Source organism: Pecten maximus, chromosome 15, assembly GCF_902652985.1.
Source record: "Pecten maximus chromosome 15, xPecMax1.1, whole genome shotgun sequence".
NCBI lineage: Eukaryota > Metazoa > Mollusca > Bivalvia > Pectinida > Pectinidae > Pecten > Pecten maximus.
In genome coordinates, this window is record NC_047029.1 from 17,951,509 (window position 1) to 17,974,334 (window position 22,826).

Consider the following 22,826-nt stretch of genomic DNA (forward strand, 5'->3'; position numbering starts at 1 on the left):
AAAGCTCACAAACTTTGTGGACAGATGATGTATCATGATATTCATTGTCGACTATTTGGATATGGTACAAGCCGAGAGAAAATGTAAATGGACCGAGGAACCTCACATGTTGTGAGTCATAACTAATTTGTTATGGACCAAACGTGATTAAGGAATGACAGCATTCATTATTAGTTATAATCATCTATTAACAGCAGGGGACAAAACTGATACAAACTTGGTTCATCGCCAAAATTTCTTCACAATATGAGGCCTTTCCTACAAATTTGTTCTCTAAAGCTCCCTATCTCAGAAAAAATTGCTTAAAAGCTTGGGATGGTGAGTTGATGATGAACTGTTAATGCCGTAGTTTTCAACGTTTACCCCCCCCCCCCCCCCCCCCCCTTTCCTACAATACGCAAGTTTAATATGGAATATTAATCATTTTTATGATACTTCAATTAATACAGACCTCTGATGGTATGAGTACTTTATGCATTATTGCATCCTTGCTTGCATGACATGTGACAATAGTTAGCATGGATCAGGAAATGACAAAGTTCACAAGCGAAAAACTGATGGGCCATTAATATATATCGCAAATTACATTTGCATCATATATAATCCTCATCATAACATTGATGAAACTGTTTTTGTTAAAATATTTGTATTGGCAAGGAACAGGGCATTCAAATTACCCGCATAAAACTAACCAAATTTCAAAAACATAAAAATATTACTTCGCACCAGACATCCTATAGGTGTGCATAAAGGAGATAAATATGAAGAAAATATATTTCTAAGTTGACATGTGTTCGAATGGAAAAATGTTCACACCCAGCTCAAAACAAGCATATGACTATACATTACAGCTTATAAACAATGCACAATGAAACCACATTGATATTTTTTTTGCAATATGTATTACAACAGCTGGGGATTTTAATTTGATACTCCTTTATGGTATTAATTCAGTGTACATATTCCGTCGTTCTATGAGCTTGGTCGTATCACTGAAAAATAAAAGAAAGTAAATGAGATCTAATAAAGGGAGAAAACAATGGATGAAAGAGTTTTGTACATAAACACTGTTTAACGATGAAATATGTTTGTGCGTACTAATTCGGATTAAGTTTTCGCGAAATATATTAATTTGCGTTTCAGAGGATAATAAGTTTAAAGTGATAATGATATATATTTGAAGCAATCACTTGCATAATATGGCACAAGGAAGAAAATATTACGAAGATCTGACCTCACATTTATAAGTCATATATAACTCTCGTTTCGTATGATCACGTGGTCCTAACTTGAGGTACGAATCCATGCATATTGTTAATATGAACTAAAGGTTCCAAATACATGGTTTGTTTTTCATCCGAATAATAACATCAATACGTATTTGCTCCTCAATCTATCTTTTATATCATATAATGGTCTTCGCATTAATTCAATGTGACATAAACTGCTCAGACAACTAATTCGTTTGTATAAACCATTATAAAATATGTCCCTTAGTAAAATGAACGAATGATTTTGGCGTTATCAGATACAGACAATCGGTGCTTTTAGGCCATATCTACTCTGTGTGTATACTTTTGTTTTCTGCAAAACATGGCCAGTCATACATTAATACAAACTACATTCTATGAACAATATCTGTCGAGGCAAGTACGAACTGCGATGGAATCTTAGAAACTCGTTTCATGAAACATCATGTAAAACCGGATGAATTTAATAATGTATTTGTAAATATTGGATTGCTGGCTGATCCCCATATATCACACCCAGTTGGCTTGTTGTTAAACTAACTTATTCTGTGTTGTCAATTTGATGGGGGTAGGAATGATATTACCTTGTTATGAGATATTAATGCTTTCACTTACCTGACTGTGACAGGCTGAGGGCTGCGGAGCTTCGTCGTCTGTTCCGGTGTAGAATGTACTGATAACCTACCCGGAACTCAGAAAACCGCCAGGCATATATGATGGGATTGCACGCACTGTTGGTGTAGCCAAAACAAAATGCCTGGAAAGGGAACAAACAGTTTAAATTATCCTTCTTGGTCACAAATGTTCTGTTTTATTTAACGTTTATCGCTATTTCCAAACAAAATTAATTTACTGACATCAATTCGTTTGTTCCTAGTATCAACTCAACTTGTTGGCGTAGTTTTAGAATGATCGATACCTGTTCGTCTGTTGTTACATACTTTAAAACTGACATCGTTAACGTTCTGAAAGGTGACGCCCTATAAACCGTTTTTACAGATCCATCTTTTATATATATACGTATATATGTTACCTCACTCACGCTTTTCATCATCTGCTATCCATTCAAATTCATGCTTTGTTCTGTGGGACTATATCACCATCTATTCGTGATGTTTCGAGAATTATAACCTCGACGCTTTGCTTACGTTAACTCTAATGTGATAACAGTTTAGAATGGGTGTGAGGCAAGAAAACGCCATGAACTTAGAGTTATGGTTGTACCCACTCCAAGGTAAAGAATTTAGGTCATGGATGCCCTAACTCCTTGGCAAGGCATTTAGGTTTATGGTTGCCTCCATCCCTAGGTAAAGAATTTGGTATTGTAATTGCTACTCCAGCAAATAAATTAGTGTTTTGATACTTCGGTAAAAATATGAATCAAATATGTTCTTACGATATACATTTTTTCTCAGTCTGAAGGGTTCAACATTAACCGTGAAACCTGGACCGATGACATCGGAAATGATCCGATGTAGATGCTATGATACAATGATGTAACTATATATTGAGGAGTTGTCGAGATATGTCATTATTGAGGTTGATGTGTTCTGTGCAGAAGAGACCAACGGTAACGTTTTACCCTTTAACCTTGACAAATGACCACCAGCATGTGACCAGGGGCCGGTTGTTCGAACGTTCATTAAAGTAAACCATCATTAAAATTCCATTAAGCCTTAATGATTCATTAAATATCTAATGAAAGATTAGTGAATAAATCATTTAAAATGTTTTGCTGGAAAGGTCGTTTAAGGGATCATTAACAAATAAGTTTTTAATGAAGACTAATGACAGACTAACAATTAAACCATCATTAACTGGGGAGTTCCTCTTCCCATAATGCAACCCGTCATGGAGACAAGTAAACATCCACGATGGCTAAGATGACCAGAGGAAAATAATTATACTGACATCTTGCGACCATGTTCGTGCATTTGCTTGTAAATCAATGATAATATGTTCATGTAATGTTTTAATGATGCAAGCTTTAGTAGACATAGGAAAATAAGGTTATTTAAGCTTAAGTTATTATACAACTATAACGAAACAGGTAATAACATTTATATTAAGCACTCTTATTGGCCCGGATGGAATCACGGAGGCGTCTTAATGTGGGAGGAGACTGGAGTTTACGGGGAAAAGTACGTAGTCGGGATTGGCAGGTAGCCCTATTTACGATCTACGATTCCCCGATCGGCCTAGTAGAAAAACGAGTGCGATATCCACTATGCCACAAGACCAACCTAGATTAAGATTATTCTGTTAAGATATAATTTAATATCTTAATGATTTCCAATTTTACAAAATAATATTTCAGCTAGCCTCATTGACAAGAAAATATTTTTAAAGACATAATTTCGTTCAGTGTTACGAGAGATTATGTTTGGTCTGTAAGCCACGTCTTCACATATACACGGACATACACGGATACTAGCTAGTGGCTGTACTTTCCAAATGCTATATTTTTCATTACCCTGCTAAGTGTGAAAACTGTATGGGAAGATATTCGAAAGAGCCCAGGTCCGAACGTGTTGCATACAATGATGTTGCTACATTTTGTAAATGTACCTGTTGTTTTGGAGAATTCTATCGTGGATCCCAGATATAAATTCAAATAATTATTAGATATTTAAGAAATGTATGTGAATTGTGACATGACGCTATGTGCAAAATACCGTCATGTACTTGATACTGACGTTTTCCGCGGCTCAACGTTAAAAAATCAGGAAGTACATCATGGTCTGGTCAATGTCTTGAGAAAAGTCCTGAATGTTTTAAACCGAGATAGAATGACATTCCATATATTCATACATGTTACTTTGCATTTCCAATATAACTCAGACTGGTCTTTGCGTTTTCATATTTACAGGACAGAGGGTTATAATGACTTAAAAATTAATTCTACGTTTTTATCGGGAGGTGTCTATACCACGTGCAATTTTAAACATATTTCCATGCGTCACAAAATGTATCTTATTTTTTAACATTCCATGTATGCACATAAAAATGTATTTGTTTTAATTTCGAATGGAAATTTTTATGGTGGGACAAGTAACCATTACAACAAAGCAATGACGAAATACAGGCAGATTTGCACTTTGAAATATGCGGGGCCTAATTCGTGAAACGATACTCATGATGTTTTGATGACCATCCCTGTCCTATCATGACTCAACCCGAATGACACTGGAAACAGTATTTCCTTAAACCTATTTACCATACTGAAGTACCGATGCTAATTTAGATTCGTGTCTCTTACATCGATCTGCACCAATGTCACAATATAACTATTTTTCAGTACATACATGTAGAGGCAATAAAAGGAAGCACATGTATACCTTTACTGACTACATTTTTGTTGTATGTAAGTAACGTAGAGTCACCACTTCAGTGATATTAACTATATTTTACTCATATTCATAGGACTCTCCAGTCTATCTGTTACTAGATCTACTGTAAAAAAAAACGATCTTTTCTCGACAAAACCGGTATCTCGCTCGAACTTGGTTTTCGGTAAAATCATCTGACACGGAAGAGTCTCGATGGGATGGCAGACTGTGCTGTCTTCTAAGTACATCAAACATAATATCCATTGCCATTTTCAGTAATGATGGTTTAATGATGCCCCCAACCATCTTTAAATATCGGTGATTTAAGTTAGCTTTAATGAGCCGCTAATCATTTACTAGCGTTAATGAACGTTTGTGCAACGTCATAATTCTGCCAATGACGTCATGGCATTTAATAAAGATTTATTGAAGGTTTAAATTATCATCATCTTTTAATGAACGTTCGAACAACCGGCCCCAGATGTATAACTTGGTATCATGACACTATGAAGTAAACATGAACTAAATCCAGACAGGGGTATTCAAGATATGAGATTGATTCAGTGCAAAGGTAGGTTCACGTTGTGTCCCAGTGAGAAGGGGTAAAAAATGTTCTTAAAACCCTGACCGTTGACAATAGAATATGATCACGATTGTGTAAATATGAACGATATCTATTGAAGGGGTTCCGTAGATATGACATAGACAACATATCATAGCAAATACAAATAGTATCGTTTGATGAGGGCGAGGTTCTTTTGTCGACATGGATGATAACATTTTAAGAGGCCACACATGGAATATATGGCTTGTCCTTTGAACGACGAACAGAAACTAGCCACAAAGCTGCTTTCTTGAGTGAATTCACTCAACTAAAGTGGATTTAATTTTCCGGACCTTGCATACAGACAATTTTAGTGAGACGTTATTAGCGTGTTTCAAACGGATCTGTGATTCATAATGGTAATAAACACTTTTGTCGTCAGAATATCGAAAAGCTTGCGTCACCAAAAGATATTTACTCTCTCACAAAGAGCGTCGGAAAAGTAATACTTCTCCGGTTACTATGTAACTTGAACTGTTCGTCGCTGATACGTATTCGTGGTTGCTAAGGAACCAGGGAATGCTTCACTAGGTATTGTTTCTAGTTTATACCCCGGAACTTTCGAACTAGCTTCAGACCACGAAAGAATATACACACGAACAAATGTTTTACGGTGTTTTATGTTCATGGAATTATTGTGCGTGGTTCTCAAATCCAATATAAATCGCAAACATCAGTATCCCTACAATACGTCATGTTTGAATACGTGTCTATATTAGCTCTTGTTGAAAATAACCTGACAGTACATTTTGAAGTTTATTGCACGAGTAATATACTAATAATAGAGAGTAATATAGGTTTAGATTTGTCATATACAATTAAGGTACGACTTTGTTGTTGTGATGTAGAGCTCTGTAACGATGAACCAGAATTGTAGTACGTAATAGAAAGTATCAAACAATCAATATTGATTCCAAAACAATTTGTTTTGGTAATAAAATTAATCAATAAATATATATAAATAGATGAATAAATCAATAAAAAATTATAACCAATACCTAAACAAATTTAATATTCTCTCCATCGTTTCAATGAAATGAGATAGAGGAGGAATAGGGTGGGGGTGGTTCATCGCTGAAAGATAATCACAGGATTAAAGAAGATTTTACTTTAAAAGAACAAGAATATCATGAAAAATACCTACGTTCCGGCGGGTAAGCGTCTTTTGTTTTTTCAATGAAGCACGACATTGAAAACATCGACTACTTTTGGTGAGCTGTGTCAAGTATCAATAATGTTCTGTGAGTTACCGATTAAATATCTTAAAGAAGATAAAGAATACAAATCCGGGAGGTTTATGAAGACGGAATGTGAGGTTGTCATAATCACTCATTTTCCAATCGCCCTGCCAACACTTATACAAGTCAAAAACGGTCATACAAATGACCTCAGGGTAGGTTAACATTACTTTTGTATTAGAACCAGATTAACGATGCTTTGCTTACACAGCAGGGAGCCTCAATCTCACTATTCGTACCTCACTATGATAAATGAACACGAAATTCAACATGAACACCTGCTAAGTCTGATCAAGCTATCCCCACCTTTAGATAAGGGTAACCTATAATTTCGGCACGTTGCTAAATCGGACATTATGTGTTGAGTCCTAACCTCAGCGTTTCATAATACGATGGCAAGAACGTATTTCCGACAGCGACACCATCTTCTGGTAAATACGAAAAGTGTCATCATCAATACTTGTTTGTTTACTAAAGAGCTGTTTGCTAAATATGTGTAAACCTCACCCTTAGATATGTACAATACAATTTAAGGAGGTTTACGTTATCTACCAAAGATAAACTCAACCTGGCTTAACATCTAGGTATGGCTTCTATTAAAAATGCTATAAAATGATATTTTAATCGAATGACACTGACATTTTAAATTAAGTCTAGCTGTGCATGGTTTCTGAGGTCATATTTTTTTTATCAAACCTATCATTTTATTCCTTACTGAAGGTAGCGCAACATGCTAATCTTACATTGGCACAAGTTTGGGAAATCTTTGGGGATACATTATCAGTTATATAGTTTACTATATGAGTATCTTGTGATAAACTTGATAGCCGATTGGGTCGAGAAGGTCTGCAATCACACACATTGCCTTTTCATACGTTGTCGAGACGTTTTCTCTCAAATTCACATTTTGATCTTTGTTGATGTTTTGTGAAAAAGCATATTACTCTCCATATTCGTTAAACTGATTTTTGTCTGTGTATAATGTTGATATTTTCCCCCCTCTGGTTTCAATTAAGAAACATCATGATGTGGCAATACTTGCATGTATGCGTGTTGTATTTTAATTATGATTTTGGTTTGTTGTTCTGAATGGTTTGTGGCGAAAATTAAAACAAAAGAAACAAAATCTAGACTAACATTATACGTAAGTTTGTTAAGGGAACCCAACAGTTATGTTTGTTAAGGGAACCCAACAGTTATTTTCGTTAGCTTGTCCCTCACAACTCGTCTTTCGCACGAACGCACCGATAGATTAAAGGTTAAAATATATAACCCGTTGGGCGTCCCTATAGACTCACAGACACACTGTTCTAATTAAAAGTGTTTACAGGGGCGATGTCATATTTCAGGTCTGACCTATTTTGAACAGATTCTGCTATCTTATCTCTAAAAACACTTTCTCGTTTTCGATGATGTTACGTTGGGTTTTCTTTGTCGTGCCTCTTAACTTGTTATGCATAACTGATTAGGAGTAGCAGTAGGCCAAATAAACAGCTCTTACAAGGCACCTGGGTCGAGACACTATCCTAATTTAATTTCGTTCGATGTAAAAAAAACAAAAAAACAAAAAAACAGTAGCTAGATGTTTTTGTTGCTATTTAAGATTTTAAAGGAAATATTTTATGAATCAACTCACTATCATCTTGCATTTTCCTATTGTAATGACATATGCAGTTAAATAAAACGTTTTTATTTGATTTTTTTAAAACATTAACATAAACTGACAAAGAGCATGCAATAGCTTAATTACTATGAAAAGGGTCTTTTACGTTTCTTATCCCTACCATATCCAATGTAATTGTATGATGAAGTAGTGAAATGTAATCCGGAAATATACTACCCTGGAACATTTCATTTCCTAAATTACATAATCATCTATATATAGCGCTTACAAGTTTTTTCATTATATCCTTGTCATTGGAATACACGTATACTTATTAAGTCAAAACAGGCTAGTACAGCTTTGCGATTGGGAAACATAACGGATGGCGTTTGTCATCGAAACAATTATTTTCCTCTAAAATTGAAACAGAATCGTAAAAATATAGATCAATATTCCATGATACATGTACTTGAGATTTTTGTTGTATATTGATGTTGTTATACATGTTGTATGTTAATTTTGTTATACATGTTGTATATTGATGTTGTTATATATGTTGTATATTGATGTTGTTATATATGTTGTATATTGATAATGTTATTTATCATATGACTACTGTTACATACGGTGTCATAAACCCATCACATAAATTTTCTTTATGACACTAGTGTAATAACACCTTTCGCTACGCTGATTGGCTGGTTCCGTGAGAACTGTATTCATACGCGTGGGAACGACCTACTTCTTTTTACTACGACTCGTAAAAATGGCGACTAGTGCTTGTAAACTTTGAAAAAAAATCAACTGAACGACAAATTGGTCTATTAACATAACATATTGTACAATCAAAGATAAAATCCAAGATGTAAACATCCTAAGTTTTTTAATTATATTTATACTATAAGATGTTAAATTAGGCCTGGCAAACATCTATTTTATGACCCCTAGTCTAGTAACATATTTCAACTCCGATAGAAAATTGCGGTTGCGTTGTCCGATGAGACATATCTAGTCTAGATTCTTTTCAAATAAACAAATAATAACATTATTTAATAAAATCCTCATGAAAAACGGCAATGTAGTTTGTTACAACTTGCCTTCAACGGTTACTCAGAAAAACATGCTGACACTGTCGTCGACAAACACGTGTAATGTCAAAACAAACAACACTGCCAACAAATCGGCATCCAAAGTCGCTTTTCACGGCAGTCTGAACACAATGTTCAGTGGGAATATTCACATCTCCATAAACTCCCGCGAGGACGAGGATAAACACAAAGCAGTGAAAAGGCACCGTACAATGGTTCTGTACGACAGCGACAGCGAATAGACATTTGTACAACGAAGCCTCCATTATCGCGCCAAGTGACGTCACGGCTTCGTCACATCAAAAACAGTCGCTCATGAACTTTCAAACTAAAATATTTTCCTCATTGTTTCAAACACCACGGACAATTTATCTATTATAGATTAAATGAAAAAATGCTGAAATTTTGTTTTGAGACGTGTATTTAATAAAATGAATCCTTTTCAAGAGTCAGTTGTGTTAGAACTATTTCTTCTCTCGTCGGTATAATTGACCTACTTCGAAGGTTCGGGTGATTTGGTTGAGATGTGACGATTCAAGGCAAAAGAGAAAATCAGTTTTTGATGGGGAACGATGAAAGAAAACGTCATATGATAAAAAGAATCTGTCATTCGTTTCCCTTCATATTAGATTTTTGATACTCGTTTAGAATTTTTTATTTTTGCTCGCCAGAGGCTCGCAAAAATAAAAAATTCAAAACTCGTATCATAAATCTAATATGAAGGGAAACTCATGACAGATCCTCTATATATGTTGTATATTGATGTTGTTATACATGTTGTATGTTGATGTTGTTATATATGTTGTATATTGATGTTGTTATACATGTTGTATATTGATGTTGTTATACATGTTGTATATTGATGTTGTTATACATGTTGTATATTGATGTTGTTATACATGTTGTATATTGATGTTGTTATACATGTTGTATATTGATGTTGTTATACATGTTGTATATTGATGTTGCTCTACATGTTGTATGTTAATTTTGTTATACATGTATGTTAATTTTGTTATACATGTTGTATATTGATGTTGTTATACATGTTGTATATTGATGTTGCTCTACATGTTGTATGTTAATTTTGTTATACATGTTGTATATTGATGATTGTATGCTTATATCAGTTTTGATGTAAATGTTCTTTATACAACCTGCCATCCATGTTATAGCACCTGAAGCTTATAAACCTTAATAGACCGAGTATGGATCATTTGAAATATCGGACGATATTCATTATCTCCCCTCTTGAGAATACGTCCCGTGTTTCCTTCTTCTATCATCGCTCGATCAGCTAGCGGCCCTATTGATGTACATTCCAACGTAAACAAACGGGCACGATCAGAACCTTTAATTTACAACTGATAAATTACATTTTAAACACCAAAGCGAAAAAGAGGAAGCATTCGATATACTCATTGATTCTGGAGGCGATCGAGCGACACATTCTAAATCACTTCAGCACTCACAGTTACGAAATGCAGCGGAAAGGAATATGCGGTCTGTTTGCAATTAAGCTATATTTAGGTATGGCGATTTGGAATTCGACAGCTGGTAATGCTGGTGAAAGAAAAACAATCATTAGTTTTAGTGAAGAGGTTTAGTTAACGACCCATTAACCACTGACAAACGAGAAACTCCGCCGACGTAAACTGACACATACACAAAGACTATCTACACTTGATAATGTATTGTTTGCATACAGTTTACTGAGAAGCAACACAACAAATGCTATTTTATCTACAGTTATATAACAGCAAGCGAAACTATTATATGACAGAAGTTGTTGGAGGAATGTGAACCCTTAGTAAACAAATAGATATCTTAAGATTGGCAAAACATATATTATACTATTGGTGAAATAAACATAAGAAGCTAGCTTTGATACTTAAATGTCGTCCCTACTTACACATCGAAATCATCTATTTGAAATTAAACCGTTCGAACGTAAACTTGCTATTGTTTTACCATATTTGCTACTCCTGCTTGGCGCTCAGCATGTTAGGAGTTAGGCGACTTGTTCGCCCGTTGGCAGTATAATGTGACCGGGTGGGGTGTCCTGCTCGGTGTCTTCGGCAGTATGCTTCAGTGAGGTAACACTATAAATCGGCAAAAGTTCCGCCCTATCACAAGGAGACTTAACACAAACTTACCGCAGCCTCCAAAAACACGCATACACACTCATCACACTCATGCATATCGCATGCACGGACGGCCGTCCTTAAATGACCTTAGCTGTTGATAGGACGTTTAACAAATAAAACCAAACCAATAACCAAATTGTATTAACACGGCAACGAAGCGGTACAGTGGTAGCACACTTGCCCTTCGTCAATGCGACCGGGATTCGTTTCCTGTATTGGACGTGAAAAGGTATGGAGTAACCTGCCCGACTGCATGAGTACTCCGACGACAGTTGTACCCCACGTATGCTTCTATCAGGGCCATTAAGCGTGATTAATATAAGTTTATACAACATGTTTCGCGGTTGTTGTAAAATAGATAACGTTCACGTTTTTAATCATGGCTTTATATCCGAAAACATCAACCCAACACACGACATACACGTGGTGCAGAGTATCGATCGATCTCCCTTTCTGGCTGTTATCATACCAAACGTCATACACTTGACGCAGATTAACGATAAACATCTCTTTCTGTCTGTCTATAACAGTATACGTCATACACTTGATGCGGAGTAGCGATAAAACTCTCTTTCTGTTTGTGTATAATATTAAATGACATACATTTGATGCAGGGTAACGATCAAACTCTCTTTCTGTCTGTTTATCATATAAGTCGTCATGCTCTTGGTGCAGGGTAACGATCAATCTCTTTCTGTCTGTTTATCATATAAGTCGTCATACTCTTGGTGCAGGGTAACGATCAAACTCTCTTTCTGTCTGTTTATCATATAAGTCGTCATACTCTTGGTGCAGGGTAACGATCAATCTCTCTTTCTGTCTGTTTATCATATAAGTCGTCATACTCTTGGTGCAGGGTAACGATCAAACTCTCTTTCTGTCTGTTTATCATATAAGTCGTCATACTCTTGGTGCAGGGTAACGATCAAACTCTCTTTCTGTCTGTTTATCGTATAAGTCGTCATACTCTTGGTGCATGGTAACGATCAAACTCTCTTTCTGTCTGTTTATCGTATAAGTCGTCATGCTCTTGGTGCAGGGTAACGATCAAACTCTCTTTCTGTCTGTTTATCATATAAACTCTCTTTCTGTCTGTTTATCATATAAGTCGTCATACTCTTGGTGCAGGGTAACGATCAATCTCTCTTTCTGTCTGTTTATCATATAAGTCGTCATACTCTTGGTGCAGGGTAACGATCAAACTCTCTTTCTGTCTGTTTATCATATAAGTCGTCATACTCTTGGTGCAGGGTAACGATCAAACTCTCTTTCTGTCTGTTTATCGTATAAGTCGTCATACTCTTGGTGCAGGGTAACGATCAAACTCTCTTTTTGTCTGTTTATCGTATAAGTCGTCATACTCTTGGTGCAGGGTAACGATCAAACTCTCTTTCTGTCTGTTTATCATATAAGTCGTCATACTCTTGGTGCAGGATAACGATCAAACTCTCTGTCTGTTTATCATATAAGTCGTCATACTCTTGGTGCAGGGTAACGATCAAACTCTCTTTCTGTCTGTTTATCATATAAGTCGTCATACTCTTGGTGCAGGGTAACGATCAATCTCTCTTTCTGTCTGTTACTAATGAGAAGGGTGATGTCACCAGATCCATATCGGAGGATATTATAGGTGAATAGCATCGGTGTTACTCAAGTCCTGTGGTATATATCCATAATTTAAAAAGAAACCATTAAATTTAACAACAGTTATCGAATTACTTTTATTTCACTTTCCTCTTAATTATCAACCAGTTTGACGTAACAGAACTTTCCACTTCCGTTTGGATCTGTGCAGGATCAGAAAATACAATTAACATGAGAGTATTGACCAATTAATCTGTAATATCGGCGTTATAGTGTACCAAATTTATGAGAATGAATGATAATTTTAGCCGAAATCCCGTGAGAACGTTCGCTGATACAAGTTTTTTTGCTGTATATTTAACACCTCATAAGGCATGGCTTGATATAATCAGTCAGAGAGACACAAAACTGCTCAATCACATATAAAGTCAACAGATTCATTGGAATTTGATCGTAAAATCAATGTGAATCACATGATGATCTGAACTTGATAGGGTCGTGGAATAGTAAAATACTTCAATCGAAAAGACATATTTATCCGTGAAACTACATCACAGTAACATGCAACTGTATAAAAACGCTTCTATTACATTGCTTACGCGAACCACTGGTAATGATGAAATGTTAAGAAATGTATCAAACAAGAAATATCTTTTAAAAAGATAAACGGCATAGTTTTAATGCTAGTTGTTATAATGTAAAACTGCTGGTGAAATAAATCAACGAAGTAATAATACGTTTCAGCTCGGTTTACAAAATTATATCAGTTTGAATCATTTTTAGTGATAATAAGACTGCATTTGAATTAGGAATATAATTTTTTATTAATGTGACATTTGAAAAGATACATCCACTTATTCATCTTGCATTCAATCTTAATTTTGTTTCGTTTTTAACTGTATAATCTGCATTTTGCATTTACCGCTACATTGACCAATCGCATACTTCATCTTGACCAGTAACGCCATCTGTCCCGTCATATCCGGGACTAAAAGAATATTATACGGCTATGCCGAAAGAGATGGACAAAGATTCTCACCTTACCAAACACCGGCAAATTCTCTGACAATATATAACAGATTATGAGTCTGAAGATTCCTTTCCTATTAATATTTGAACATTAGCTGACAAGTGTTTGTCTGAATTGATCTTGATAGAGTATAATTAAGTTCTTTCTTGTTGTTTGAATGTCCCACTGAGTTACGTTGTGTAGGAACTGAAGTGGTTTGTGGTAATAATCCAATCTTTAATCAGATCTATAATTACATTCCTATACTCTAAGTTCAAAATAAATTAATATAATTATATTTATGGTACTCAAAGTATCCCGTTTGGATGTTGTATTTTCATATGATTTAACATTTATAGCAATTGTACGTTACTGACCAATATGGGACTATTTAAATTATTTTTTTAAACGGTTACTTTTGAACTATATTTTGTGATTGACCTCGTGGTACGGTTATTAGTGTTCGAAATTTGAATTTTATCCGTTGTTTAGGAACATATATTGAGTATAATTGTGGAAGCATGTGTATTTCAACAAAAATCACAAAATAAGAAGACAAGAAAAATCAAATTGTCCCCCATCTCAAAAAATGAAATTTGAAATAAAACATATTTCCTTGCATTTTAATTACCCAAAATAGTATAGTGTGTTTTCTGATCATGGAAAAAATGAGTTTATGGTGAATGTCGCAATCTACAAAAAAATATATTAAAAAACGAAGCAACTCCCTGTGTGTTATCAGAAGCTTATTCTTTAGGTTTCTTTTTCATGACGATTTATTTCTTAAATTTTCGGAATATTTCCAAGTATATGACATTTCAAACATAATTACAATTTTTCAGCTATTTTGTTTTCGTGCAGCTTAGACGTGTTAGAATCATATGAACTTGTTAAACTAGTTTAACCCAGTATTCGCGCTATCCTTAAAGAACAATGAGAGAAAAAATTAGCTGAAAAGAGATTTTCTAATATTGCATTGAAAAACGAAGTGTAGCATCATATCATGTGTGCCTTAATATATTGTTTCTAAAAATTAACTTTAAATCCTTTCCAGCAGAACAAGAGTTAGATTTGATAAAGTGTGGCCTCTTTGATATGCTTGATCCACTGGAATCAGTTTATATATTGGTTATTGGTTCATAATGAACATTTAGATAATTTTACCTCTGCTATTAGATGTCTTACTACCAAAAATTGAAAAAAAATATTTGCATATTTCTACAATTTAACAAACTCATAAAATGAGTGGTGATTCAATATGTTGGATGTTGATACTTACCACGAGGTTGAAGTGGACTGGAATGTCGTGTTTGTTAGGAATTATTGTGACGTAGTTCGTGTAGACAAAATATGGAGACCAACACAACAGGAAACACACAAGAACGATGAAAAATGTTTTAAGTATTTCAGATTCAGGTGTCCGCATTGAGTTATCTCTCAACCAGGCGTCCCGTTTGATAATACTGTAGATTTTTAGGTAGGTGAAAATTATGATAACTGTTGGAAGTATGATGTTCAGAAATTGATTGGCCACGTGTAGGATATACAGTCGAGTTTCTCCAGAGCTTGGATATTCCGGACCGCACTGGATTGTCTTTGGTTTGAGTTTAACGCTCGACAGAAACTTTGTAGCCAGAACTGCGAGGATCAGCCCCCAAATATATGGCAATATTATCATAAGATTTCTAACACAACGAGTGATAGGTTTATAATTTATCGTCTCCGCACATCGTTTGATGTTTATGTACTTAAATATCGCTAGATACATAAGTGTATGGATAGACGTCGACACTATAACGGAAATACATGACGTCGTAAGTAAACACATGAGAGAACCGAATCCCCAACACTCGCGTAAAAAGGTGTGTAAAGCCTGAGGCACAACGAATAACCCGACCATCATGTCGGCAATAGCAAGGCTCATAAGAAAGTAGTTTGTCCCTGTCCCTTTCTTTATTCCAAGTCTATAACGATTCACCAATATCACTACTATCACCAACACATTCCCGACAACTGCCCCAAATGCAATCAGCACGAGCCATGCTCCAAAAAATATTCTGGTTCCCAAGCTGAAATAACGCACTCTGTCTTTCTCCGAAATATTGTAACAATCCAAATGTTCGGATACGAAATGTTCCGAGGTGTAAGAATAATTTGACGAGTCCAAATAAATAGGCATATTTTCCTTTCTCTTTTGTAATTGACTCGTTGGTGTAAGGTAGAAATATTTCAGTCTTGTGCCCAGTACTTCCTCCCCACCTACAGGCAAGTTCTAAGTCTTAGAATGCACTGTTGCTACCGCCTTGTCCGTCTGTTGCAGTTCGGTGAATAACAATGATTCCTGCAATACTCTTATAATGTGATATATTCTCTGCTAACACGTAATGGACTTTTCTAGCCAATGTTCCGGAGTCTATAAATCCTCGTGTATTACCGTAGCACGAATAGTGAGATAGTCCGTGAAATAACACCGCAGGTACACGTGGGCTTGCTCAACTCCGGCAATAGTAGTAGAACCGCTGGAGGGCTTGTTGATGGCATGATACCGACAACGGCCCTTAATCAAGATTGGGAAACACGTGTTTTTAACTAAATGCACAGAGAGCGTGATAAAAGTCTACAAAAGATATACGCCGAGAAGTATTAACCGTAATATGAAGGCATATCATCCTGATAACGCCCATGACATGTAACTTGGGACTCGAGTCAATTTTACATTATGTGAAAATAGCTGCATGTAATTGTCCTGATCAAACTTTACCGGACAGGCTCGGTATTTGTCAGACTATACATCTATTGATTATGCTGTCAGAAACGAATACTTTCTCTCAATTTAAATCAAATTGTATCAAACAGGATGTGCATAAGAACTGCAAACATTGACGCAACAATATTGTTCCTTAATGATTTAAATTCAATGTTTCCATGCAAGAAATATGCAATGCATTTCGATTGCACATTATTGGATGCAATGGGCATGACAGGAATTTATTAGGATGTTGTTGTTTTTTCGAAGGTACCTGTAGTTTTTAAGGTAATCATTTTTTTTAAATTATTTTCTAATTTTATTACAATTATCAGATGCAAGGTGCTAGATTTACTCATATGAAACACGAATTAAGATATAAAGCAGAATTTCAATTTACCGATGAGTGTTTATGATAAAGACCTTTAAGCTATAAGAGTAGAAAACATATTTCAATGTAATTTATTCATATTTTGCGATTTGCCCATGAATATTTGAAAGATGATACAGATTATTTAAAGTATAGACTTATGAATGTCAAAAGCGAAGCCCTGTGCAACTCTTGCTCTTGGTGGTGTGTTTACACTTGTGTAGGGTCAGTGACGCAGAACTGATTCCACTCGCGGGAATAATATTGTAAGTTTCATCAAGCCGTCTCTTCAATTAGATAATTCCCTACTTCCGTGTCAATGCCACGTTTGATGTTGTATGCCTACAGTCCGTATTAATGATTCCCCATTGAACCTCTCTATGGTAAAACATTAAAGCACACAACTGTAGAACGATTCAATCAAACATAAAGTCGCCACACCAATCCGTTGCGGGTGCAGATGATTTTCTAGGACTTCCGGAAACCTCTAATCTAATCCAACCCTCATTTTGAATCCCCCAGACAATTTTGGAATCCTACAGACGCGCCATTGATACTATCTGCGAGCAGGCGACACCGATGGCGATTTCATGTCATGCCTACATCCTGGTAGTGTTTTGAGAGAGAGTTAAATTACACTGTCATCATGTCTCGCCAATCATATTGAAAAGTGATGATATCGATTCAGGACAACGTTATGTCTCGCATCAAAATGTTAGTTATCCTTCTCCAGAAACGACTGATGTTAAACAAGCAGGAACAATAAAATTGGACGTTTGACAAAAAGCGTAGATGTAGATAGTTCATTAGCCAAAAGAAACAATTTGTTTTCGGAATTATTGTTGATATGGCGAAGCTTATCATTTTCGTTGAAGGTTCAACTGTACATGTTTAATTATATAGTAGAGTGTTTTGTGCTTTTGGCGTTTGATTGCAATCACGTTGTTGTGATCTCTCTTAATTCGAAATACGAAATTCATGTTGGTGAGCAGGATTTACATATCCGCTGTAGCAGTTAGCATTTTCGATCACTCGAGAACTAACAGGTGTTTTGGTCGCTTAACAAACCAAGGTTTGCCAGCAGCAAAAGTATCGGTATTAACAGATAATGGTAAGATTTTGCGATTTTTGGCAGTCAATTATCATATACATCATTGAGATTGTTCATCAGCAATTCAGTTTATTTGAATTTTAAACTGATAAATAACATTATACTTAATCTCTTGGAGAGAAAATCTATAGTTCAAATCGCATCGCTTTCAATATTGTTTAATGGACTTATAGAGCCTATACCGGCTGGTGGCAGATATTCTGTTTAGGGCCTCAACAGCCTCTCCTAGTTGATACTATTATTGAACCGCATCCAGATGGTTTCTAAATTGAAATCTTGTCGAAACCTTAACAAACTTACATGTAGGGAAGCCTGTGGCAGTTTCAATTTGATAATAGATTTATCAAGAAAGTTTAGAGAGTATTCGCCTTGTGGGCTACTTCTTTATCATTGTAACCAAATTATGACTATAGCATGTGTTTCCACCAGTACGAATCAATATCATTTACTGATTTAAACAGGAATAACATAAACACAAAACAACTAGGCAGTTTACAGCCGTGTTTTAATCAATAAAGTTGATCAATTTTTTTCCGACATACGACATTCAGATTTAGAATGTTGTGTCGCGTAACATACGAAATTCAAATTTTGAATTTTCAGCTGCTCGATATACGACATACGACATTCGGCATTCAGATTTTGAATGCTGCGTAGCGCGACATACGACATTCAACATTCTGGTTTTGATGTTGAAATTGGATTGATTTTCATTAAAATGTCGATCTAATGATCAATCGATTGGTTTTCGACATGTTATATTATTCCATAATATATATTGCATAACTCAAGTACGATTTTATCTCAGTTTTTTTTTGATTTCATATTTGATATATTTTTTGTATAACATTTAATATTTTCGATACGATTTTTGATGAAGAAACTTCCTGAGATATTTACTTTCACATACTTACAAGTATATCCTTTTCAATACTTAATGAACCATACTTACAAAAATGTAGATGTAATTTCGGTGTACATGATGTACTTGATTGAGAGATGACTAAAGGGATACTTTTGAATTTGGACTCTAGTAAGTAATTATGTTCACGTGCCAAGACTATATTAGTTTGATTCAAACTGGTAATATATTCAAATTTCATGGATTTTTTTTGATTTTTTATAATGGTTTATTTTGATATTTTGGGCCTTGACTTTTTTATAATGCTATGTAACTGAGACCTACCTGGTATGCATTGTCATTTCACTTAAACGAAAATATTCCAAATGAATGTACAATGTAATTGTTATAACCATTTAACATAATGTATCATTACTTTCTACATTTCGTATATTTATTACTGATTTCTTAGGATTCCGGCCTTTTACAATTAACTATTTTTATTCGAGTTTGCGATCGACAACAGGCTAACTGTATCGTTGGTGCCTTGACGACGTTCTTGCTCTCGCATTGAAGTTAAATAATTATTGCATTCATTACTCGAAACATAAAGATAATAAGCTGTCATAGTAAAATAATAGCCTTTTTATATATGTATCTGTAGCAATCGTTCCGAAAGTTTTTCAGGTACATTATTAGATTATCAATTCCTGAATCTATATTATACCGCCCACATACGTGTTCCGATTTCCCAGCATGCGCACATCTGCCGTGACGATTCGAGTCGTACATTTCACACATCGTACAGACATCTTGCGCACATTGCACATCGTGTAATGTTGTGCGATCACACAACGTAACATTATTTTTCCATTGCGACTGTATATAAGTAGACCAACAGATACGATATCAGAACGACGTAATTGATCTACGACATTATTTACTTGAACGACACATAAGTTTACACCGTCATACACTATAATAACGAGTGTTACACCGTCATACACTATAATAACGACTGTCATACACTATAATAACGACTGTTACACCGTCATACACTAAAATAACGATCGTTACACCGTCATACACTATAATAAAGACTGCTACACTGCCATACACTATAATAACAACTGTTACACCGTCATACACTAAAATAACGATCGTTACACCGTCATACACTATAATAACGACTGTTACACCGTCATACACTAAAATAACGATCGTTACACCGTCATACACTATAATAAAGACTGCTACACTGCCATACACTATAATCACGACTGTTACACTGTCATACACTATAATAACGACTGTTACACCGTCATACACTAAAATAACGATCGTTTACACCGTCATACACTATAATAACGACTGTTACACCGTCATACACTATAATAACGACTGTTACACCGTCATACACTATAATAAAGTCTGGTACACTGTCATACATTATAATAACGACTGTTACACCCGTCATACACTGTAATCACGGCTGTTACACCGTCATACACTATAATAACGACTGTTACACCGTCATACACTATAATAACGACTGTTACACCGTCATACACTATAATAACGACTGTTACACCGTCATCCACTGTAATAACGACTGTTACACCGTCATACACTATAATAACGACTGTTACACCGTCACACACTATAATATCGACTGTTACACCGTCATACACTATAATAACGATTGTTACACCGTCATACACTATAATATCGACTGTTACACCGTCACACACTATAATATCGACTGTTACACCGTCATACACTATAATAATGACTGTTACACCGTCATACACTATAATAACGACTGTTACACCGTTATACACTATAATAACGACTGTGACACCGTTATACACTATAATAACGACTGTGACACCGTTATACACTATAATAACGACTGTTACACCATTATACACTAAAATAACGACTGTTACACCGCCATACACTATAATTACGACTGTTACACCGCCATACACTATAATAACGACTGTTACACCGTTATACACTGTAATAACGGTTGTTACACCGTCATACACTATAATAACGACTGTTACACCGTCATACACTATAATAAAGTCTGGTACACTGTCATACATTATAATAACGACTGTTACACCCGTCATACACTGTAATAACGACTGTTACACCGTCATACATTATAATAACGACTGTTACACCGTCATACACTATAATAACGGCTGTTACACCGTCATACACTATAATAACGACTGTTACACCGTCATACACTATAATATCGACTGTTACACCGTCATACACTATAATAACGACTGTTACACCGTCATACACTGTAATAACGATCGTTACACCGTCATACACTATAATAACGACTGTTACACCGTCATACACTATAATAACGACTGTTACACCGTCATACACTATAATAAGCGACTGTTACACCGTCATACACTATAATATCGACTGTTACACCGTCATACACTATAATAACGACTGTTACACCGTTATACACTATAATAACGACTGTTACACTGTCATACACTATAATAACGACTGTTACACCGTCATACACTATAATAACGACTGTTACACCGTCATACACTATAATATCGACTGTTACACCGTCATACACTATAATAACGACTGTTACACCGTCATACACTATAATACCGACTGTTACACCGTCATACACTATAATAACGACTGTAACACCGTCATACATCATAATAATGACTGTTACACCGTCATACACTATAATAACGTCTGTTACACCGTCATACACTATAATAACGACTGTTACACCGTCATACACTATAATAACGACTGTTACACCGTCATACACTATAATAACGACTGTTACACCGCCATACACTATAATAACGACTGTTACACCGCCATACACTATAATAACGACTGTTACACCGTCATACACTATAATAACGACTGTTACACCGTCATACACTATAATAACGACTGTTACACCGTCATACACTATAATAACGACTGTTACACCGTCATACACTATAATAACGACTGTTACACCGTTATACACTATAATATCGACTGTTACACCGTCATACACTATAATAACGACTGTTACACCGTCACACACTATAATACCGACTGTTACACCGTCATACACTATAATAACGACTGTTACACCGCCATACACTGTAATATCGACTGTTACACCGTCATACACTATAATAACGACTGTTACACCGTCACACACTATAATAACGACTGTTACACCGTCATGCACTATAATAACGACTGTTACACCGTCATACACTATAATAACGACTGTTACACCGTCATACACTATAATAACGACTGTTACACTGTCATACACTATAATAACGACTGTTACACCGCCATACACTATAATAACGACTGTTACACCGCCATACACTATAATAACGACTGTTACACCGCCATACACTATAATATCGTCTGTTACACCGTCATACACTATAATAACGACTGTTACACCGTTATACACTATAATAACGACTGTTACACCGTCATACACTATAATATCGACTGTTACACCGTCATACACTATAATAACGACTGTTACACCGCCATACACTATAATAACGACTGTTACACCGCCATACACTATAATAACGACTGTTACACCGCCATACACTATAATAACGACTGTTACACCGTCATACACTATAATATCGACTGTTACACCGTCATACACTATAATAACGACTGTTACACCGTTATACACTATAATAACGACTGTTACACCGTCATACACTATGATAACGACTGTTATACCGTCATACACTATAATAACGACTGTTACACCGTCATACACTATAATAACGACTGTTACACCGTCATACACTATAATAACGACTGTTATACCGTCATACACTATAATAACGACTGTTACACCGT

At 35.5% G+C, this 22,826-nt stretch overlaps 1 protein-coding gene across 1 annotated transcript; it reads right to left on the bottom strand.

The window, feature by feature from the left end:
• Positions 1 to 400: 400 nt before the first annotated feature.
• LOC117343188 (beta-2 adrenergic receptor-like) lies at positions 401 to 16,271 on the bottom strand. The gene is made up of 3 exons (XM_033905528.1): positions 15,132 to 16,271; positions 1,866 to 2,007; positions 401 to 992 (listed from the first exon to the last, which is right to left on the bottom strand). The coding sequence occupies exons 1-3, from the start codon at positions 16,029 to 16,031 to the stop codon at positions 973 to 975; spliced, it is 1,062 nt and encodes a 353-aa protein (XP_033761419.1). The 5' UTR covers positions 16,032 to 16,271; the 3' UTR covers positions 401 to 972.
• Between the last annotated feature and the right edge of the window lie 6,555 nt (positions 16,272 to 22,826).